Below are 24957 nucleotides of genomic sequence, written 5' to 3'. Positions count from 1 at the left end.
TCCCCTTGTTTTGTATTCATTTGCTCGTTTGTATTCCACACATTTCACTTTGGATTAGAGCTGGTAATGTGCCTGTTTCTCTTTCCCTCTCTGCACTAAGTACCTTGAGGATAGGGACCACATCTTTGTCATCTTTCTTTTCCTCCACACCCACACCATGTAGTGGAACTTGCTAACAGTATGACTCAATGGATTTATTATTTGATGGTAAGAGACTAGAGGTTCAACATAAAAAGTCCTTTTCTACAACAAATCAATAAGAACAAGATCTGGAAAGAGATTAGTGAATTTGGCTTTGAAATTACCCATGAGGTTTAAGCAGTTCCAGGAGAATTATGAAAATGGTCAATAGAGTACAAAGAGTTAAGGAATAAAAGTAAGAAATCATCATAACCGGTTTTCAGGGCAGAAATAGAGACACAGATGTAGAGAACAAACGTATGGACACCAAGGCGCGAAAGTGGGGGTGGTGGTGGGATGAACTGGGAGATTGGGATTGACATGTATACACTGATATGTATAAAATAGGTAACTAATAAGAACCTGCTGTATAAAAAAAAAATTTTTTTTAATCATCATAAAAAGCTTGTTCAAAAAAAAAAAAAAAAAAAAAAAGCTTGTTCATCCTGACCAGGAATGGAGTTCCTATAACTACTGTCATAAATTTCTCCTAAAATTTGAAGGGAAACAGAAAATATATAGAAAACAAATGTGTAAATAACAATGAAGAAGGAGAACAGAAGAAGGAAGGGAAGAGAGACAGAGAGAGAGAGAGAGAGAGAGAGAGAGAAAGAAAGAAAGAAAGAAAGAAAGAAAGAAAGAAAGAAAGAAAGAAAGAAAGAAAGAAAGAAAGAAAGAAAGAAAGAAAGAAGAAGGAAGGAAGGAAGGAAGGAAGGAAGGAAGGAAGGAAGAGAGAGAGAGAGAGGGAGGGAGGGAGGAAGAGAGAGAGGAAGGAAGGAAGGGAGAGAGGGAGGAAGGGAGAGAGGGAGGAAGGAAGGGAGGGAGGGAGGGAGGAAGGAAGGAAGGGAGGGAGGGAGGGGAGGGAAAATAAACTACCGGTCTAAAAACTGACTCAAGAGAAAAAGCTGATTGAGTCAGGCACTGAGAATTATAGAACAAGGCCAATATTACAGTGGTAGCAGCAAAAACAGCTACAACTAAACATCTAAAATATATTAAGCATTAGATTTTGCGAGGCACTATGCTAAGGTTTTACTCATATTATTTCATTATATCCACATAACAATCCTATTATCTTCAGTTATAAATAAGGTAAATAGTGTTATGATCACAGAACTGGTACATGACTTGAACCCATACTGACCTTGTGCTAAAATGTGGTAAGGGCATGATTATACATTAGGGCGGTCAGTAATTCAGGAGTGGCAAGGCTGGATACAATTTACACAATTAGCTGAGACTGATGGGCCTCCTATAACACTGACTGGACCAGCTGGGACCTGCCCCCAGGATGACGATATGCACAGTCTGCCTGACCGAAGCCACTCTTTAATGTCCTCAACAATGGGTACCAGTGAGAGGGGAAGAAGGGACAGCGGTCCTGAGCACCAGGAGCCAGAAGTAACAATAGCGCCCCCTGGAGCACTCATGGACAGGAGTGGGCATTAACAGCTGTCATTAGGGGCACAGTAGCCCCGCTGCACCCTGTGGGCTCAGAATTGTTACTGTTTATTCATTCTAATATATCCTCTGTCTTACACTTCCAGGCCAGTATAGCCTGAGACATCCAGGTTTATTTGAGTTACTTTGTAACAGTGGCAAAAAAAAGGCAATAGGAATGATGCAAACTCATAAGCAGCAAAGTGAATCCCTTGATAATTTGCAACACTTTATCACATCATGGGTGGTTTGATTTACTAACACTCATCTTATCTCTAACAGTAACACATGATACATTAATTTTTCATTGATTTGAGAATTTTATCACCCCATTTGGGATAATTTGCTGCACCCTGAGGTAAGAAAATTAGGACAGGTTAAACATGGGCACACAACCTTGTGCTGCAAGCAACAGTTACTTGTTCTCTGGTGCCTCTAAGAAAAGAGGTGAAAGCAATGTGCCAAGATTGGGAGAGAGCAGTTTCCATCTAAATACAAAGTGGAAATAACGTAATGTCATTTCACAAATACAGTTGGGCTTCCTGCCTAGGAGTACATGTGAACTTTGCCTTGCCTAAACTTTTAAATAGTTTAAAGAAAAGCAATTTGAAAGGATTGACACTGTCTAGCTGCCACTAGTCAATGCTAAAAGGAGATTTCTGTAAAGCCAAGTATCAATAGCATTCATGTATCAATAGCATATTTTTAATGAAATATAACATATTTTATCAAAATAATAAATGACTAACAACAGCATATAATGCATTAATAAAATACTGTCTTAATATCTAAATATTTTCATATCTTCTTTTGTTTTTGCAGCTGTTACAAACAGAATAATATACATGAAAAAGGATTTTATATTTCACTACTAGCTCATGTTTGTTCCTAGAAAGTGAGCTAGACATGAGACAACAGATGGTTATAATGTTCAAGACGTGGTAGAGAAAAGCCCTTGCCTGTGACAACTGTTACACAACTCCATTTCCCCGGCTATTCCCAGCCTGCAATCACTGTACTTACTAATATCATTTAAGTTTTCCCTTTGGACTGAGCAATAATAAATCTTTGTTTTCTCTTAGCAGCTGGTCAGTTTTCATGCAAGCTTTGAATTTAGTTCCTCACCACCCTGAAGAGTAACACGTTATTTGTCTTATATTTTTTAAATATTTAAATTACTCTTCTCCATCACATATATTGTCATGGTTAAAACTAAAAATAATCATTTTTAGGAATTAAAATTCTTTTAACTGTTTTTAAAATCTACCAGAAATTAACTGTTACATTATTTTCTGAGACAAGGCAATAAAAAAAAAAAAACCCTGTTTGTGTAAAAACCAAACATTTTTAGGAATACTTTTACAGCTAAAACTAATTTATGTCTGCATATCTTTGCTCAAACTTAATTTATGTTATGTTGTCATCATTTCTGTACTTTCCCTTGAAGAAACTGATTATTCAAATAATGTAAAAGAAAAAAACTTATTCTTAAGTTAATAACCTTCTCCAATTGATTAGATTTGCTATATTCAGGCTTTTACTGAATGATAATGCATATACAACTTCCAGTTTGGAGAAAAAACAATTGAGAAGCAAGTTTCTAATATTTAAAAACTGTAATCTAGCCTCTCAGACTTATCTCTCAAATGTAAGGGTGCAATTAAAAACACTGTCCTTGCTAAAAGAGCCAAATAAGCTAAGAAAAATGTTTCTCTCTAAACCATAATGTCAAGTACTCTGAGCCTGAACTGAGATAAGCAAAATTTGTTTTATTTTAAATAAAAGATGTCAATGATAGAGGATAGCAATTCCCCTCCCCTTCCAGCAATGCCCAGGCGAAAAGTACAAAACAGATCACACCAGTTCTTACTACGTGACACTACCAGAATCTACATATATGTCACGGAAAGGGCACCAATTGAGTCAAGTGGGTGTAATAAATTGCAAAACACCCCAAGAGCATTATTTTGTTAGTTCTATTAGTAATGCCCAATAAACAGCACCTATCAAATAAATGAAAAAGATCAATTCTGTGGAGAAGTAAATTTCATTCTCTCATTTCCAAGAGAAGGAGACTAGAAACTGGAAAAGCTTAACAGAGGGAAGAAATGTAAGCATTCTACTATTACCTACTGCTAATAAAATAACATTTTAGAATGGTATTACAACTGACTTCAAAATAAAACAAAGCAAAACCCCCTCTAATTCTAGATTACACGTAGATTCAGATTCAAACTGCTTATTTTTAAAAGCCACTTCCTTTTTTTAAGAATTTATGCCTCAGAGCATGTCAACTGTTCATGCTATTTTATTTTTTACAATTTTTTTATTTTTTAAATAAATTTATTTATTTTTATTTATTTATTGGTTTTGGCTGCATTGGGTCTTCGTGGCTGTGTGCACGCTTTTCTCTGGTTGTGGCGAGCAGGACCTACTCTTCGTTGTGGTGCACGGGCTTCTCATTGCAGTGGCTTCTCTTGCTGAGGAGCTCGGGCTCTAGGCGCGTGGGCCTCAGTAGTTGTGGCACGTGGGCTCAGTAGCTGTGGTTCGCAGGCTTAGTTGCTCCACGGCATGTGGGATCTTCCCGGACTGGGGCTTGAACCCGTGTCCCCTGCATTGGCAGGCGGATTCCCAACCACTGTGCCACCAGGGAAGCCCACATGCTATTTTAAATTGTTAAGCTTTCTTACTAAAAAAAAAAAAAAAAAAAAAAAAAGAGTCCTTGCTCACTGACCTAAGAGATTCCTTTAAAGTTCTCTACAGGCTTGCTCAAAATTTCAGAAAGAGTGACACTTAACCAAGATCCTTTATTAGATTTGGAAGTCAACTTATGGAACAAAGTTAGGGTTCTCCACAGAGTATACTTGTTACTAGTACACCTTCAATTTCTTAAAATTCAGAGGGAAAACAAATATTCCCACAGATAAATGTTGCCTTATTTTGCTGAGAGGTTTAGTAACTACAATTAAAACAGTGACTCTTTTGGCCTCAGCCACAGCTAGTATGACATACTGCTAGAGCTGAATGGCCCTGTCAGTTTCTTATTTTAGCACAGCAGGTAGTGCAGGAAAGCCTGCCATATTTGAATGACTGCTAACTATAACACATGAGAAACTGCCCTGATCCACTGTAACATAAAAAACGAATTTCATTACATATGCCCTCTCTACCAGGAAACTCAAAATGCTTTATAGATATCTTTACAATGACATCTCAAATACAATAAGGATGTTGGCAGATATTATTTCATGATTACAACAAACAAGACATTCAGTAGTGTGGCTACAAACAATCCAATAGTTCATTATCCTGCTTAGTGCAATTCTTAGATATTCTTTCTTTTAATTTATATTTTTAATTAATTTATTTATTTTTAATACAATTTTTAAAGGTAATTTCCATTTACAGTTATTACAACATATTGGCTATATCCCCCCTGTTGTACAATACATCCTTGAGCCTTACACTCAATAGTTTGTGCCTCCCACTCTCCCACCCTTATATTGCCCCTTCCCTCTTCCCCCTTCCCTCTCCCCACTGGTAACCACTAGTTTGTTCTCTATATCTATGAGCCTGCTTCTTTTTTGTTATATTCACTAGTTTGCTGTATTTTTTAGATTCCACATATAAGTGATATCATACAGTATTTGTCTTTCTCTGACTTATTTTACTTAGCATCATGCCCTCCAAGTCCACCCATGCTGCTGCAAATGGCAAAATTTCATTTTTTTTATGGCTGAATAGTATTCCATTGTGTGTATATATATATATATATATATATATATATATATATATATATATATATATACCACTGCTTTATCCATTCATCTGATGATGGACATTTAGATTGCTTCCATATCTTGGCAATTGTAAATAATGCTGCTATGAACATTGGGGTACATGTATCTTTTTGAGTTAGTGTTTTTGTTCTTTTCTGATATATACCCAGGAGTGGAATTGCTGGGTCATATGTTAGTTCTATTTTTAGTTTTTGAGAAACATCCATACTGTTTCCCACAGTGGCTGCGCTAATTTACATTCCTTCTATCTCTCTGAGTTTCATTTGTGAGCCAAATAACAAGCCCAGCCTTGAGTGCTGAGCATTAGCAATACACCTCTGAACTGAGGTAAAGAAAACCTTAGGTGGTAAAGTGAACTAAGAAAAGGACCACCAGTGCCATCGATCTTGGAAAGCCTTAAAAACACCCAAGGTTATTCATGCATTCATCTTTTCATGTATCATCACGAGCAATGAACTTATGATGGAAATACAAAGATGAAAAAGTCATATTTCCTGCTCTCAAGCTCTTCCAAGTATACTCAAGAAACAGTCCCTTCCAAGAGTTCCCACCAAGTTCTCATCCTCATTCATAAAGTTGCTTTCCCATCAAAATACATGTTTTAATGAGTTCATTTGTGTTGCTTTCTTTAACAGGACAACTAGTATTATAACAATACTTGTTCTGCTTTGAACAATTTTCATTCCACATGTACAAAGAGAATATCAGTTATATAGCTGTTTATATGGGATATAACCAGACTCGTAGACAAGCCCAGGGAGCCTAACAACCAATGATAAAGCAGGCAGCACAGAGCCTGGCTCATTTAAGAACTCAGTAAACGTTAGTTCCGCATCCCTTCCTAGTTCCAACCAACAGATTTTCACTCGATCTTATTTTTAAGATGTGACTTCTACCATGCATGATCCTTAATCATAGGGAACAAAATATACCTAGAAGCACTAGTGAACAAGGCAGTAAATTAGAGGATGTTCACTGTTCAGCACAGAAAGCAAGTGCAGAAACTGGGAGAAATATAACTGACGTGAGACTGTGTGTCCAAATAATAATTAACAGGAATAATGTAACTTCACTTTTACTGGCATCTGCCACTCCAAATGAATGAATAAACAAACCAGTGGATGAATGAATTCACCAATGAATGAACACAGTTCAGAGTCAGTGAAATGGACTAGAACAACCAGGTACACGATATACGATCGCTAATATTTTTGTGCTGTGCTCAAGACTCAGTGCTAAAGGTTATCTCATTTACAGTTCAAAATAAAACTATGAAACAGAGATTACTCTCCTCATAATATAAATGAGGAAAGAGTCTTACAAAGTAATTTGTCCAAGTTACCCAACAATTGGCAACCTGGAATTTGAACTCAAATCTTCTAAATCCAATGCTCCTTTCATCTCATCACAGCTGGTATTTTTTTCTTTCAATATATATACAGTACTTTATGGAGAAAGAAGTACTTCAGTAAAATTGGCCATAAAGCTTATTTCTATAACACTAACACTATGTTCACTCTGGCTTCTCATATAAACTTAGAAATGGTTTCTATAGTTATAGAAGGGAATATACAAATACATGAACTAAATTAATTGTGCTTAAGTGTTTCTAATCACTTGAAATTATGTTTCTGTTAAGTTTCATAATGCCTGACAATATTGTTCTTAAAAATGTCCCAGCAAAGTATTTCTTCTATTACTCTATCCTTCCAGACAGACAAGAACTTTTTCCGTGTTGGTAGAACCCCAAGTTCCATCCTTACAGATAATATGAGGCACTTAACTCTGCAAATTCCCTTGTTTGAAATTCCAGGTTATGTTACACAAATTGGCTCCCAATGCAATCAATTTTTGACTTTTAACACCTTTTGTATTAAATTTGCTGCACAGTACGGACCAGAAGGATAGCCTTCTTTAAAATTCTACCCCTAAAAACGGATCAAAATGTATTAATATTTTGGAACTTCAGTAAACATTTCAAGGTAATCTTTATAACTTAGAGTCAGTAAACACAATTCTAAATCTTATAAGAAATTACTACATGATATATTACAAAATCATTTCCTACAGGACTGTGTTACTTCTGAGTCACCACAACCAACTGACATGGTTTTTCATCCATTCAACAAATACATGCTAAGCATGTTAGGCCCAAACACTCACTGTTCAAGATCCTGAGGAACCACAAGACAGATAAAACATAACAAATGAGGTCCCTACTCTCATGGAGTTTACAACCACATGGGGGGAAACCATGAGAATGCAGCAAATAAATAAACAAACAAGAACTATTACAAACAGTGCTAAGTGATATACACAGAATTCAAATCTGGTGGTATTATATGACTGAATGGTCACTGTAGATTGGATCATCAGGGAAAGCCTCTCAAAAGAAGTGAATTTAAGCAGAGATGTGAATAGTAAAAACACGATCGCGTAAAAATCAAGTAGGAAAATGTTCCGGGTGGAGGACACAGCTAGTGCAAAGGTCACAAGGTAAGAACAAGCAAGGCATGTTTAAGAATAAGAAAGAATCACAATTGTCTGAAGGACAATCACCTCAAGAATGTGGCAAAGTTCAGATAGGAGAGGTAGGTAGGGGTCATGTCACCAGACTTTGTAAGCCAGGATAACATATTTTGATTTTATTTTCAGTGAAATGGAAAGCCACTGAAGGAAGCCACATAAAATTTGGAGTTGTATTTACTAAGAATTAGAATCCAACCTGGGAAAAACATATATGTTCATTAAGTCCATGTATTTGCTTGGTTATAGACTCTGCACTCAATGAAAATTATCCCAAGGCACTGAAGCAGAATTCTGGAGCTAGAAAGGATTTTAAGGAATATAAAGCTATCATTAAACGTGTACGGAAACTGAGGGCCTAAGAAAAAAAGTATCATTCAGATTGCTTCATTATGGTTGAGAGAAATGTCTCCAAAAATAAGTAAGGGCAAGTAAGATGGCTGGGATAGATCCTCATCTCAAAGCTGACAATCATAAAATTGTCTTTTTATGTGTTCATAAACTGGACCACCACGGATTAGATACATATGACTCACCACGGAATTCCTTAAGTTTTTGTGACAGTTTCTGACCTCGATCTAAAGCTGAAAACTTAAATGAGGCCCATACCCAGTAATGTGTTTGACCAATTCCATTATTCTAATCCCACCTCACTGGGTACACCACAACTTGGAGATTGATTCATCCAATGAATGGTAAGGAACCATTATGTTCAAGGAAGTACAGTGGAAAATGAAGAACTAGAGTCTAGTAGAAGCTGTAAAACATGTATACAGAAAGAGAGACACATATACACAAACACTGAAGCATATATTAAACATACACAACCATAATTCATGCAAGGTAAAAAGTGCCAACGTGCCTCTCAGAAAATATACACTGAAAACTGGAGGAAATATCACATTGGGTTGAAAGAATCAGAAGGCAGCATGCAAGGTGGTCCTTGAAGGATAGGTGGGATTTACAGGTGGGGAAAAGATTGTAGACAACAGGCACATCAGGGTCAAAAACATAAGTAAACTGCAACAAGGCCCTCAGGACAAGAAATCCAGAGCATTAAGTTTAGAGCAGCTATTTCCAATACGAAAATACTCAAATCTGAGCTGCACCTGAAGTTATGTATATTTCCATTCAGTAATATAAGTTTTGCATCTGTATTTATCATCTTAATTAACACCAAAAAAAGTTTTATAACATAAAGAATCTTAAACTTAGGTCAGACTATTATATTTGCTTTCCAAAAGGAATGAAATAGGATTTAAAGATATTTGAAAACTTGCTTTTCAGGAAACAGACACAGAGCTGGAAAATCACTTATGCTGCTTGGTGCAAAAATGGCAAAGGTATATATTTAAGAAAAGGTGCAAAGTGTTTTAAATTCAGCATCTAAAACCTCAGAACACAGGGTAGATGAGAAAGCGCTGTCAACACCACAATATAAAGCAAGTAATGGTGCTATTTTTTAAAGATTAATCTATGCTACTGTTTTTCTTGAATAATATCATGCATGACTGCTCCTATCTACAATTAATTTTCTGCCCTTTTGGAAAAGCATTGTTTTAGGATAATTAATTCACTTGAAAACTAACAAGTAACAATATAATTTGGGGTTTTTAAAAATCTTCTTAAAAGTTCATTATATTTTCAGTAAATCATAGAACTATTTTAACATTCTCCTATCTGACTCAAGGGCAGAACATCAAAAATCAATTATCAAACTAACCACTGTGTGCTATTCTTAATATGTTTGTTTTCTCCTACGTCTTTCCTAAATTCATTTTTCATTATAAGATTTAAATTTAAAAGCTCCCAACAAAACAGAAGATGGTTTCACAGGTGAATTCTACCAAACATTCAGAGAAGAGTTAACACCTACCCTCCTCAAACTATTCCAAAAAATTGCAGAGGAAGGAACACTTCCAAACTCATTCTTTGAGGCCAACATCACCCTGACACCAAAACCATACAGAGGAGATTGGTTCAAGATGGCAGAGTAGAAGGACATGCTCTCACTCCCTCCTGCGAGAACACGGGAATCACAACAAACTGCTGAACAATCATTGACAGGAAGACACTGGAACTCACCAAAAAAGATACCCCACATCCAAAGACAAAGGAGAAGCCACAATGAGATGGTAGGAGGGGTGCAATCACAATAAAATCAAATCCCATAACTGCTGGGTGGGTGACTCACAAACTGGAGAACACTTATACCACAGAAGTCCACACACTGGAGTGAAGGTTCTGAGCCCCACGTCAGGCTTCTGAACCTGGGGGTCCGGCAACGGGAGGAGGAATTCCTAGAGAATCAGACTTCGAAGGCTAGTGGGATTTGATTGCAGGACTTCGACAGGACTGGGGGAAACAGAGACTCCACTCTTGGAGGGCACACACAAAGTAGTGTGCGCATCGGGACCCAGGGGAAGAAGCAGTGACCCCAAAGAGACTGAACCAGACCTACCTGCCAGTGTTGGAGGGTCTCCTGCAGAGGCAGAGGGTGGCTCGGTCTCACCGTGAGGACAAGGACACTGGCAGCAGAAGTTCTAGGAAGTACTGCTTGGTGTGAGCCCTCCCAAAGTCCGCCATTAGCCCCACCAAAGAGCCTGGGTAGGCTCCACTGTTGGGTTGCCTCAGGCCAAACAACCAGCAGGGAGGGGACCCAGCCCCACCCATTAGCAGACAAGCGGATTAAAGTTTTACTGAGCTCTGTTCACCATAGCAACAGCCAGCTCTACCCACCACCAGTCCCTCCTATCAGGAAACTTACACAAGCCTCTTAGATAGCCTCATCAAACAGAGCGCAGACAGCAGAAGCAAGAAGAACTACAATCCTGCAGCCTGTGGAACAAAAACCACATTCACAGAAAGACAGACAAGATGAAAAGGCAGAGGGCTATGTACCAGATGAAGGAACAAGATAAAACCCCAGAAAAACGACTAAATGAAGTGGAGATAGGCAACCTTCCAGAAAAAGAATTCAGAATAATGATAGTGAAGATGATCCAGGACCTCAGAAAAAGAATGGAGGCAAAGATCAAGAAGATGCAAGAAATGTTTAACAAAGATCTAGAAGAATTAAAGAACAAACAAACAGAGATGAACAATACAATAACTGAAATGAAAAGTACACTAGAAGGAATCAATAACAGAATAACTGAGGCAGAAGAACGGATAAGTGGCCTGGAAGACAGAATGGTGGAATTCACTGCTGCAGAACAGAATAAAGAAAAAAGAATGAAAAGAAATGAAGACAGCCTATGAGACCTCTGGGAAAACATTAAATGCAACAATATTCGCATTATAGGGGTCCCAGAAGAAGAAGAGAGAGAGAAAGGACCAGAGAAAATATTTGAAGAGATTATAGTCAAAAACTTCCCTAACATGGGAAAGGAAATAGTCACCCAAGTCCAGGAAGTGCAGAGTCCCACATAGGATAAACCCAAGGAGAAACACGCCGAGACACATAGTAATCAAATTGGCAAAAATTAAAGACAAAGAAAAATTATTGAAAGCAGCAAGGGAAAAGTGAAATAATATACAAGGGAACCCCCATAAGGTTAACAGCTGATTTCTCAGCAGAAACTCTACAAGCCAGAAGGGAGTGGCATGACATATTTAAAATGATGAAAGGGAAGAACCTACAACCAAGATTACTCTACCCAGCAAGGATCTCACTCAGATTCGATGGAGAAATCAAAAGCTTTACAGACAGGTAAAAGCTAAGAGAATTCAGCACCACCAAACCAGCTTTACAACAAATGCTAAAGGAACTTCTCTAGGCAGGAAACACAGAGAAGGAAAAGACCTACAATAACAAACCCAAAACAATTAAGAAAATGGTAATAGGAACATACATAACAATAACTACCTTAATGTAAATGGATTAAATGCTCCAACCAAAAGACAGAGACTGGCTGAACGGATACAAAAACAAGACACTTATGTATGCTGTCTACAGGAGACCCACTTCAGACCTAGGGACACATACAGACTGAAAGTGAGAGGATGGAAAAAGATATTCCATGCAAATGGGAATCAAAAGAAAGCTGGAGTAGCAATACTCATATCAGATAAAATAGACTTTAAAATAAAGAATGTTACAAAAGACAAGGAAGGACACTACATAATGATCAAGGGATCAATACAAGAAAAAGATATAACAATTATAAATATATATGCACCCAACATAGGAGCACCTCAATACATAAGGTAACTGCTAACAGCTCTAAAAGAGGAAATCAACAGTAACACAATAATAGTGGTGGACTTTAACATCTCACTTACACCGATGGACAGATCATACAAACACAAAATTAATAAGGAAACACAAGCTTTAAATGACACAACAGACCAGACAGATTTAATTGATATTTATAGGACATTCCATCCAAAAACAGCAGATTACACTTTCTTCTCAAGTGCACACGGAACATTCTCCAGGATAGATCACATCTTGGGTCACAAATCAAGCCTTAGTAAATTTAAGAAAACTGAAATCATATCAAGCATCTTTTCTGACCACAAAGCTGTGAGATTAGAAATCAATTACAGGGAAAAAAATGTAAAAAACACAAACACAGGGAGGCTAAACAAAACTTTACTAAATAACCAAGAGATCACTGAAGAAATCAAAGAGGAAATCAAAAAATACCTAGAGACAAATGACTATGAAAACACGACCATCCAAAACCTATGGGATGCGCCAAAAGCAGTTCTAAGAGGGAAGTTTATAGCTATACAAGCCTACCTCAAGAAACAAGAAAAATCTCAAATAAACAATCTAAACTTACACCTAAAGGAACCAGAGAAAGAAGAACAAACAAAACTCAAAGTTAGCAGAAGGAAGGAAATCATAAAGATCAGAGCAGAAATAAATGAAAAAGAAACAAAGAAAACAGTAGCAAAGATCAATAAAACTAAAAGCTGGTTCTCTGAGAAGATAAACAAAATTGATAACCCATTAGCCAGAATCATCAAGAAAAAGAGGGAGAGGACTCAAATCAATACAATTAGAAATGAAAAAGGAGAAGTTACAACAGACACTGCAGAAATACAAAGCATCCTAAGAGACTACTACAAGCAACTCTATGCCAATAAAATGGACAACCTGGAAGAAATGGACAAATTCTTAGAAAGGTATAACCTTCCAAGACTGAACCAGGAAGAAATAGAAAATAAGAACAGACCAATCACAAGTAAGGAAATTGAAACTGTGATTAAAAATCTTCCAACAGGGCTTCCCTGGTGGCGCAGTGGTTGGGAGTCCACCTGCCAATGCAGGGGACACGGGTTCATGTCCCGGTCCGGGAAGATCCCACATGCCGCGGAGCGGCTAGGCCCGTGAGCCACAACTACTGAGCCTGCGCATCTGGAGCCTGTGCTCTGCAATGGGAGAGGCCGCGACAGTGAGAGTCCCGCGCACCGCGATGAAGAGTGGCCCCCGCTCTCCGCAACTGGAGAAAGCCCTCGCACAGAAACGAAGACCCAACGCAGCCTAAATAAATATATATAAAGTCAAAAAAAAAAAAAAATCTTCCAACAAACAAAAGTCCAGGACCAGATGGCTTCACAGGTGAATTCTATCAAACATTTAGAGAAGAGCTAACATCCATCCTTCTCAAACTCTTCCAAAAAACTGCAGAGGAAGGAACACTCCTAAACTCATTCTATGAGGCCACCATCACCCTGATACCAAAACCAGACAAAGATACTACAAAAAAAGAAAATTACAGACCAATATCACTGATGAATATAGATGCAAAAATCCTCAACAAAATACTAGCAAACAGAATCCACCAACACATTAAAAGGATCATACACCATGATCAAGCAGGATTTATCGCAGGGATTCAAGGATTCTTCAATATACGCAAATCAATCAATGTGATAAACCATAGTAACAAATTGAAGAATAACCACCGTATGATCATCTTAATAGATGCAGAAAAAGCTTTCGACAAAATTCAACACCCATTTCTGATAAAAACTCTCCAGAAAGTGGGCATAGAGGGAACCTACCTCAACATAATAAAGGCCATATATGACAAACCCACAGCAAACATCATTCTCAAAGGTGAAAAACTGAAAGCATTTCCTCTAAGATCAGGAACAAGACAAAGATGTCCACTCTCACCACTATTATTCAACATAGTTTTGGACGTCCTAGTCACGGCAATCATAGAAGAAAAAGAAATAAAAGGAATACAAATTGGAAAAGAAGAAGTAAAACTGTCACTGTTTGCAGATGACATGATACTATATATAGAGAACCCTAAAGATGCCACCAGAAAACCACTAGAGCTAATCAATGAATTTGGTAAATTTGCAGGATACAAAATTAATGCACAGAAATCTCTTGCATTCCTATCTCATCATTCCTAATGATGAAAAATCTGAAAGAGAAATTAAGGAAACACTCCCATTTACCATTGCAACAAAAAGAATAAACTACCTAGGAATAAACCTACCTAGGGGGACAAAAGACCTGTATGCAGAAAACTATAAGACACTGATGAAAGAAATTAAAGATGATATGAACAGATGGAGAAATATACCATGTTCTTGGATTGGAAGAATCAATATTGTGAAAATGACTATACTACCCAAAGCAATCTACAGATTCAATGCAATCCCTATCAAATTACCAATGGCATTTTTTACAGAACTAGAACAAAAAATCTTAAAATTTGTATGGAGACACAAAAGACCCCAAATAGCCAAAGCAGTCTTGAGGGAAAAAAACGGAGCTGGAGGAATCAGACTCCCTGACTTTAGACTATACTACAAAGCTACAGTAATCAAGACAATATGGTAGTGGCCCAAAAACAGAAATATAGATCAATGGAACAAGATAGAAAGCCCAGAGATAAACCCACGCACCTATGGTCAACTAATCTATGACAGAGGAGGCAAGGATATATAATGGAGAAAAGACAATCTCTTCAGTAAGTGGTGCTGGGAAAACTAGACAGCTACATGTAAAAGAATGAAATTAGAACAATCCCGAACACCATACACAAAAATAAACTCAAAATGGATTAGAGACCTAAATGTAAGACCGGACACTATAAAACTCTTAGAGGAACACATATGAAGAACACTCTTTGACATAAATCACAGCAAGATCTTTTTTGATCCACCTCCTAGAGTAATGGAAATAAAAACAAAAATAAACAAATGGGACCTAATGAAACTTCAAAGCTTTTGCACAGCAAAGGAAACCATAAACAAGACGAAAAGACAACCCTCACAATGGGAGAAAATAGTTGCAAACAAATCAATGAACAAAGGATTAATCTCCAAAATATATAAACAGCTCATGCAGCTCAATGTTAAAAAAACAAACAACCCAATCCAAAAATGGGCAGAAGACCTAAATAGACATTTCTCCAAAGAAGACATACAGATGGCCAAGAAGCACATGAAAACCTGTTCAACATCACTAATTATTAGAGAAATGCAAATCAAAACTACAATGAGGTATCACCTCACACCAGTTAGAATGGGCATCATCAGAAAATCTACAAACAACAAATGCTGGAGAGGGTGTGGAGAAAAGGGAACCCTCTTGCACTGTTGGTGGGAATGTAAATTGATACAGCCACTATGGAGAACAGTATGGAGGTTCCTTAAAAAAACTAAAAATAGAACTACCATATGACCCAGCAATCCCACTACTGGGCATATACTCAGAGAAAAGCATAATTCAAAAAGACACATGCACCCCAATGTTCATTGCAGCACTATTTACAATAGCCAGGTCATGGAAGCAACCTAAATGCCCATCGACAGACGAATGGATAAAGAAGATGTGGTATATATATACAATGGAATATTACTTATCCATAAAAAGCAACGAAATTGGGTCATTTGTAGAGACGTGGATGCATCTAGAGACTGTCACACAGAATGAAGTAAGTCAGAAAGAGAAAAACAAATATCGTATATTAACGCATATATGTGGAACCTAGAAAAATGGTACAGATGAACCGGTTTACAGAGCAGAAATTGAGACACAAATGTAGAGAACAAACGTATGGACACCAAGGGGGGAAAGCGGTGGGGTGTGGGGGTGGTGGTGTGATGAATTGGGAGATTGGGATTGACATGTATACACTGATGTGTATAAAATGCATGACTAATAAGAACCTGCTGTATAAAAAAATAAATAGAATAATGTTCAAAAATTTAAAAAAAAAAACCATACAAAGATATCACATGGGCTTCCCTGGTGGCGCAGTGGTTGAGAATCTGCCTGCCAATGCAGGGGACACGGGTTCGAGCCCTGGTCTGGGAGGATCCCACATGCCGTGGAGCGACTAGGCCCGTGAGCCACAATTGCTGAGCCTGCGCGTCTGGAGCCTGTGCTCCGCAACAAGAGAGGCCGCGATCGTGAGAGGCCCGCGCACCGCGATGAAGAGTGGACCCCACTTGCCACAACTAGAGGAAGCCCTCGCACAGAAACAAAGACCCAACACTACCATTAATAAATAAATTAATTAATTAATTTAAAAAAAAAGATATCACAAAAAAAGGAAATTACAGGCCAATATCACTGATGAACATAGACGCAAAAATCCTCAACAAAATGCTAGCAAACCAAATCCAACAATACATTAAAAGGATCATACACCATGATCAGGTGGAATTTATCCCAGGGATGCAAGGATTTTTCAATATCTGCAAATCAGTCAATAGTGTCAGCTTCCCTAAGGAAGGAGGCCTGAGCCACCCACGGCTTCCTAAAAGCAGCTCTAGATTCAACAGCCTCTCCAGGGACATGTGCTTTCATCATCACAGGAAGAGGCAAGCACCATAGCGCTTAGGAACAGCAAAATTAGTCCCATTAGAACCCATTTAGATCTCCCTGAAAGGACAAGTTCCACCATAGGAGGGTCCAATGTCCCCTTCTCCCCTTACCTTCTCACAGAAGTGGCAAAGAGAGATGTACTCTCTGTGTGCTTCTCCTTTACCTTCTTTTATGACTAAAATGTACGTAAAACCACACTGAAAACAGAAGTCCAGCATCACTGGGATAAATAGTCTCCGGTTCCCTCTATCATGTGTCTGATAAGATTCAGCCCAGACGGCCTGAATCTCATATCTCGTCTTCATATTTTCTCTATCTCTTAGAAGCCCAAATGAGAAATGATCCTAATGCTAATTAACAAAGGTGTTTGTGAGAAATACTAGATTTAAAGTTGCTGGGAGAGGACCTAACAAGTTTCTTCCTTAAAAATTGCACATATTGGGACTTCCCTGGTGGTGCAGTGGTCAAGACTTCGCACTCCCAATGCAGGGGGACCGGGTTCGATCCCTGGTCAGGGACCAAATCCTAAAAGCTGCAACTAAAAGATTCCCTCACGCCACAACTAAAGATTCCGCATGCCACAACTAAAGATCCCGCATGTGGCAAAGAAGATCCCAAGACCTGCAACTAAGACCCGGGGAGTCCAAATAAATAAATAAATAAATATTTTTTAAAATTACACATATTCCCAATAGGTATTTTGCTTCTTGCCTGTTCTGTATAAAGCATTGGTATGTGGCTCTTATGGGCACATGCACACATATATACACGTAGATGATTATTTAACCTGCTTTAAGAAAATGTAGTATTACAAATGTGTGTTCTGAAATAAAAATTTTAAATGTGTATTAAATGAGAAACGTTCACATTTTTTAAACCTTACAATGAATTTTTTGGGAGAAAAAAATCAAACCCACTTACCAATTAATATAAGACTCCATGGCCTCATATATTCAAGCAACTTCTTAAAATAACAAAACTTTGGGGACTTCCCCAGTGGTCCAGTGGTTAAGACCCTGCCTTCCAATGCAGGGCGCCCGGTTTCCATCCCTGGTTGGGGAACTAAGATCCCACATGGAACTAAGGCCCCACATGCTGCAAGGTGAAGGTATCTTAGAGATATATTTGCCAAAGGCAAGGAAATCAAAAGCAAGGAAGAATACTCTGATAAGCAACCACTCTAACAGATGGAAAAGCCAGAAAGCTATCATCACTAGGATGACTGAATCCAAGGGCTGAGCAACTCCTATAAAAATGGCAAGATGATGCAGAATCCTATCTGTACCCCAGGAGTACCATCCCAAGGGATACTATGAAACAAATGTGAATATGAACATGAGTTCAAGTTAAAGAAATCAAGGTATATGAGGTTTAGTATTTAAAAGCACAAGTAGGGACTCCCCTGGTGGCGCAGTGGTTAAGAATCCGCCTGCCAATGCAGGGGACATGGGTTCGAGCCCTAATCCGGGAAGATCCCACATGCCGCGGAGTAACTAAGCCCGCGCGCCACAACTACTGAGCCTGCGCGCCACAACTACTGAGCCTGCGTGCCACAACTACTGATGCCCGCGCACCTAGAGCCCGTGCTCTGCAACAAGAGAAGCCACCGCAATGAGAAGTCCGCACACCACAAAGAAGAGTAGCCCCCGCTCGCAGCAACTAGAGAAAGCCCATGCGCAGCAACAAAGACCCAATGCAGCCAAAAATAAATAAATTAAAAAATTAAAAATAAATAAATAAATAAAAGCACAAGCACCTAACAAAATGACTACATTATCTCAAACATTCTAAAAATTGTTTTAGTGCAGTTAACAACACAGAGGAAAATGCACTTCCAGACCCCTGACTCCCGGAGTATGTAAATCACACATTAGGTAGAATACATATGTATTCATTCAAGACTGTAAGGATTTCTCAAATTACTGTGAAATTTAAAAAAAGAAAAGACCTTTCTAACGAGTCCCACAACTATTTCCAGACTTCAAGAACTGTAACCCTTCCTGCAAAATATACTTTGCGTTTTTGATTTGTCTCCAGAGTGTCACTGTTGGTGTGAGTTTTCTCTGTGGTTGTTTTTTAATGATTCAGTTGGCTGGCTGCAAGTTTAAGATCCTGTTTAATTACCTTCTGCACTTACGACCGTGGAGAGGAGACATGGCGGGGCTCACTTCTTAGCATGTGGAGCTTTATCTAAGATCCTGAACATGACTAGTTACCAACGCCTTATGCAGACGGGGAGAAGGGAGAGAGAAGGGCTAAGACCATTTAAAACCATCATAAATTCCAGATTTCCTGTCTCTCCTTTTGTCCCTTTGACATTCCGTCTGGTAATCTGACACGTCATCCATAGCCCTGATAGTACCTTCGAGAAACCCTCTCCCCGTCTAAAAGACAGAGACGCCTCTTCGCCCGCAACTCAGGGGGCTCACAGGCGGGCAGTCCTGGCCCCAGGCGCGGGGTCGACTCCTTCTGGGGGCTTCGCCGCTGGGCACCCCTGAGCAGCACCCTCACGGGGGCGCCCGCGACCGGCCGAGTCGCGCCGGGAGCGGGAGGCACGCCTCGTCCGACTACACTTCGGACGCTCTGCACCCGCAGCCGACAGCGTGTGAGGAAGGACACGGTACAAATCTGAGGAGCCCTCGGGGTTCACGCGCAGACAGCCAAGGGGGCGTCCGCGGGGATTCCCTCCCTCCCGACCTCCGTCTCCTCGGTCGCCGCTCGACGAGCACCTCGGGCGCAGCAGCGGCAGCCGCTGGCCGGGCCCGCCTGCCGGCGCAGCTCCTCCTCCGCGGGGTCGGCGGGCCGCGGAGCCGCGAAGGCCGCCAGCCGCCCTCGCACGCCCCGTCTACCCCGTCAGCCGAGGCGCCGCGTCCTTGGCGGGTGGCCGCGGGTGGCCGCGGGCATCCGGTGCGCGGGACCCGGCACGTCCTCGAGCGCGCGCCCGGCCGCCCCCGCTGGTCGCGGCCCCGGGCGAGTTGCACTAACTTTCCGGGGCGGGGGAGGGGCGAGCGCCGCGGGCCCGGCTGCCCGGGCCTTACCTGTGCTCAAATTGTCGTTGATTTTCAAGGGCACCCGCAGGATGTAGACCAGGAAGAGGACGATGAAGAACCATACGGTCCAGAGATAAGTCCAAGACCAAACTATGCAGGACTTGAGCTGCTCCAGAAAGCCCGTGCCCGCTTCAGCCATTTTTCCGGCGCTGCTCTCTGCTGCCGCGGCTCTCGGTGTCTGCAGGGATGATTCACCGGCCCGGAGGCGCCGCTCGCGCCGCCCGCGCCGCCGCTGCCGCCGCCGCGGCCCCGGCGCCCCCGGAGCTCGCCCGTCGCCCGGGACGCGGGCGCGGCGGGAAATCGCGCGCGAGCCGCGGGCGCGCTTGCCTTTTTTTCCCAGCCTTAATGCTAACTCTCTGAAGGCCCCCACAAGTGGCTTTCGTGGAAGGATCACGTGGCCCTTGCCCCTCACGTTCTGATGCCATTTATATTATCCTAATATTTAGAAAGACAAGCCAAGTGGCGCGCCGAGGGAAACTCTTGACATATGTTGAGGGTTTCCTGTATGTCAGGCACTGTTCCAAGGTCTGTATAATCTCACCTAATTCCTTCAACAGTCTCCATTATATAGATAAGGGAAACTGAGGCACAAAGTGACTGAGCAGTTTACCTTCACCTCGAGCCAAAATTCATTTGCAGTGCGATGGATGCCAGCGTACGAGGTCTTAAACGCAACGCTCTACTCCTTTCTCTCAGAATTTAGGTTCAGAGGGATGAATAAACCCGGAGCAACTAGAAAAAAATTAGATGTGCTCCTGTCACTGGTTAGTAGGCCTGAAGATAAATCATTCTGTTAAGCAAGATTTGGGTTGCACACTATTTACCTTTGTTTTGTCTTCCTTGAAGCCGCACAGGGGGTTTCCAGAGACATCTTGACAAGAAGAATGTTTATCTTCCAATCTGGGGGGTGATGACAGTTCAAACAACTCTCAGCCTGTATTTAATATAAACAATTCTCCGGGATAATTTTGGCTTACTCTGAACTGGCTACTTTAAACAAGAAGTAAATTATAAACGTTTTTTGTCTGTACTGAATGAAACGTTGCCTTTACCAAATGAAAATTTAAACTCCGTTTCTGTCCATAAATAATTTCACTTTCTATGTATTGGATAGTAATAAAGCAATGGCAGGTAACCCAATCTACAGCCAAGACATTTTTAGAATTCTGAGCATTAAAGAGAATATTTTATTATAAATTTTGTTTTGCTTACTTGTCGTTTCCGCATAATAAAACAAGCTCCTTTAACTTTTTACATGTATTTTATGTATTATGGCATACATAATAGAACTACTCTTACATTTTCACTAATTCCGATCTCACTCTCAGCTACTGGTTTCTCCATATATTTGATCTACTAGAGCGGTGAGACAGGCAAGGATAAGAGAAATTGACACACACATACTTTTTTATAGATATTTATTGCAGCATACTACCAAACAATTTTTTATGTAACAATGATGCCTGGATTCTCAGTAGAATAAAACAACATGAGTACATGAAACATCTATTTTATGTGATGATTAAGTAACCCACCAGATTCTCTACAATAGGTTTGCCTACTTAATTTAAGTGAATAGCCTGAGGCCTGACTTTTTGCTGTCAGTGAACCTCAAAGAAGGGACATAAATCTGACTCAGTTGAGCCACAGTTTTTTGATTATCTACTAGGAGATCCTGTAGGGTCAGCCCTGTCTTATTCATCATTGCCTCTCCCTGATGTGCAGCCAGAGATGGGGGTTGGGGTTGGAGACATGTCTTTGTGCTCGGATACAGAATTGAGTGAGAACAAGATCTTGTGAGAGCCTCAGCTGCTTCAATATGGCTGGAGTGCAGGCTCTACATGGAGTAGTGTTGAGAGGGATAAAGCTGAAGAGTGTCTGATCTTGAAGGGCCTTGTAGAAATGCTAAGGTGTTCACGGTTATTTGGCATTGCACACACTAATCCAAATGACCAAGATTTATGTAGGTGGAAATTACATATTAAGGAAGTGGAACTGACAGGCCTTCGTGACTGGTAGTATAGGCAGGGTAAAGATAAAGAGTGAAGGGTGGCTGTTGAGTGGGACCATTCATGAAATAGTGACATCCCAGATATGTCCCACCACCACTTGACCATCTCTCAGTGGGCTGGTGCACAGTCACCCCAAGGTCATCATATCCAAAAGTGAACTCATTACTTCCTCACCCCCAACTGCTCTTCCTTCTAGAGTTCCATCAGGGAATGGGCATCACCCTTCCAGCTCCCTAATTCAGGAATCTGAGGATCATGCCACCCAGATTCCTCCCTCTCCCTCACCTCCTTTCCTCCTCACATTCAATTGGGCATCAATACTTCAAGGTGGGACTTCCCTGGTGGCGCAGTGGTTAACAATCCACCTGCCAATGCAGGGGAAACAGTTCGAGCCCTGGTCCTGGTCGAAGATCCCACATGCCTCAGAGGAACTAAGCGCATGCGCCACAACTACTGAGCCTGCGCTCTAGAGCCTGCGAGCCACAACTACTGAGCCCATGTGCCACAACTACTGAGCCTGCGCTCTAAAGCCTGCGAGCCACACTGCTGAGCCCGCCGTGCCACAACTACTGAAGCCCGTGTGCCTAGAGCCCATGCTCCACAACAAGAGAAACCACCTCAATGAGAAGCCCGTGTACTGCAACGAAGAGTAGCCCCTGCTCACCGCAACTAGAGAAAGCCCGCACACAGCAACAAAGACCCAACACAGCCAAAAATAAATAAAAATAAAATAAATCAATTTAAAAAAAACTTATTACTCTATTCTTCACTAAGCTACTCAGTATCTTTACTCTTGGGAAGATACTGTAAGATGGGCTGGTTTTTCAGTTGCACTTTAAATAGTGTAGAAATGATAATAGTGTACTTTTCTTTTTATTCTTGATACTCAAACCCAAGAGGGTTTTTTTTAATACAGCACTTTTAATCAAAATAAAAATTCATTGTCTGAAATTTTCTATATATGTAAAATAGCATCAGTTATCCCAACTTTATTATTTTATTTTAAAACTGCATGTTTTTGGTCCATGACTGGCTAGAGTTTCAGGAACCAGAGTCACATCTAGACATTTCTTTGCTAAAAATTACAGGATTTCAAAAATACCCAGAACCAGTAATAACCATCATATAAAATAATTCCAAGAGAAATACAAAAATAATATGCTATTTACTGGCTATGTCATGTCATGTTATTTTGTGGTTTTGGCTTCAAATTTCAAGTTCATGCACACAGACCTCCAAAGCACCTGACAAATTTAGACTCCTCAGTTAACAATCTGTTGCATTGGAAAAAATCCAGAAATTGGGTTAAACTGATGATATAGAATTATTGGTAGAATTAAGAAAAATCGGATAGTCATGATATAAGCTTAAATTTGTTTTTATTGACACAGACCATTTATTCTTTAATTTCTGATAATTAATTCCATTCTTTAACCAAGAGGTATTCCCTTACACTTTATCAGTTACATTTCATCTTGTTCTCATTTCTAATGTGGAACTATACTTAGGCATGCAAATTAAAGTGAAAATTTCACAATCATCTGGTGTATTTGGCCTGTGTGGAAACCTAATCTAAAAAAGAGGAAAAAAGAAAAATCAGATTTTTTTATCTTAAAGCACATTTCAGGCTAGTCTGAAGTAATGCACTTGCCCACTCCATCTTCTAACCTCTCTTCTTTACTTTGTCTTGCAAAAATTATTCCAGGTTTTCCTTTTATTCTGAGTTGCAATGCTATTGCATGGCTGCTAAATTTAGCACCTTATGAACATTTAACTGTAATGGGATTTATTGCCTTGTTAATAATGACAGTTAGTGAATATGGATTATAATTGAAACTGTGGCTTCCCTTGAGTTTTTCCTCCCCCTCAAAATTATCTTTATAATACTATTTTTACAGTATAATTTTTTCTCTTTGATCAGAGTTTGTCATTCAGCCTTTGAGCTGAAGATGTCCACATAATCAAACCAATTTGAATTAACTTGTCAAGTTTGACTGATTGGACACACTGTAGGAAATAACTTGCTATAGCCTAGATTTAATTATCTGTACTTCTATTTCTCATATGCATTTCATATTACACTTTTATTCCAACAGAGGCTCTTATCTTGGGCTACCATGTTTAGACACATTTATCAAGTATTCTTTATAGATTTGTTCATTGACCCCTGTTCTTTTATCAGATACCCTCCGGAGACTTACACAGGCCTTGAATGCTGAATTGATTTGAAATGACTATGTATATTGAGCTGAAGAGTGAGGGGCTAGGGTTATTTGAATTTTGACCTCTCAGACAAGTTGGTTATCTAGACTTAAAAAATGTAAGCGCTTTGTGATTTTCATGTAAGAAGGAACCAAGGAATGTAAATGATGGGGAAATACTTCTATTTGAGGAGGAAGCCTCTAACAGACTCATTAGCTGGCTTCCCATCACTGAGATCACTGGGAGTATTCTAAAAGATGTTTGGCTGACACCAGCCTCATCTGTAAAATGGGAACAATAACAGCTTTTGTTTGTCATGTAAGAAGCGATCCTTGTACAATGTGGGAGGTTGCATGAGGTTTGCTGGGACTTTCCTAGTTTTAAAACTGAAAGTCCTGTGTCCTGGGAACCCCCTCAGTCACAGCTGGGCTAAATGACCTCTGAGTTTTCTTTCAAGTCATAAGATTCTAAGATGCAGGGCCTACCCCAGGCAAACTGAGAGGTAGAAGGACGTTTATTTTCCACACCTCCTAGCAGGCCTTCTCTCTTCCTTAGCTGCCTAGCGCCTTTATTTCCTTCCCTTGTCTACTCTCAAAATATGCTCTCCTATCGAGTTATTTACACGTAAACAAAATTTATGTCAACTGAAAAAGTTACTCTTCCAAGTGCTATTAAAAGATACCAGATATCAAAGCCATAAAAGAAAATGATGCTTCTCAATGTTTTCAGGCATCAGCATATCTTGGGAGTCTAGCGCCCTTAAGGAACCTTACAATATGCTGATAAGCTTAATTCCAGCATACAAAGTAAGAATAAATAAATATATGACTATATTATACATCTGCAATAAAAAAAGTCATAGCTAAGAGCATGTATCCATTAAACAAAGTTAGCAGACAAGCTGAAAAAAAATCTATACCTTAACTGTTTCTTTTTGC

At 39.8% G+C, this 24957-nt stretch overlaps 1 protein-coding gene across 5 annotated transcripts in view; it reads right to left on the bottom strand.

The window, feature by feature from the left end:
• ST7 (suppression of tumorigenicity 7) overlaps nucleotides 1-20008 on the bottom strand; it is a 260658-nt gene extending 240650 nt beyond the window's left edge. For 4 of the 5 annotated variants that reach the window (XM_068549349.1, XM_068549351.1, XM_068549348.1 and 1 more), the window contains exon 1: nucleotides 19794-20007. In XM_068549349.1, coding sequence (XP_068405450.1) covers nucleotides 19794-19944 — 151 coding nt within the window. In that variant the 5' untranslated portion in view covers nucleotides 19945-20007. Of the gene's footprint in view, nucleotides 1-19793 lie in introns of all 5 variants that reach the window. The other variant, XM_068549353.1, reaches the window with a different exon arrangement.
• Nucleotides 20009-24957: the final 4949 nt, after the last annotated feature.

This window comes from Eschrichtius robustus, chromosome 8 (assembly GCF_028021215.1).
Source record: "Eschrichtius robustus isolate mEscRob2 chromosome 8, mEscRob2.pri, whole genome shotgun sequence".
NCBI classification, from domain to species: domain Eukaryota; kingdom Metazoa; phylum Chordata; class Mammalia; order Artiodactyla; family Eschrichtiidae; genus Eschrichtius; species Eschrichtius robustus.
Note: the sequence above shows the minus strand (reverse complement) of the source record. Positions and strands in the feature narration are given on the sequence as shown.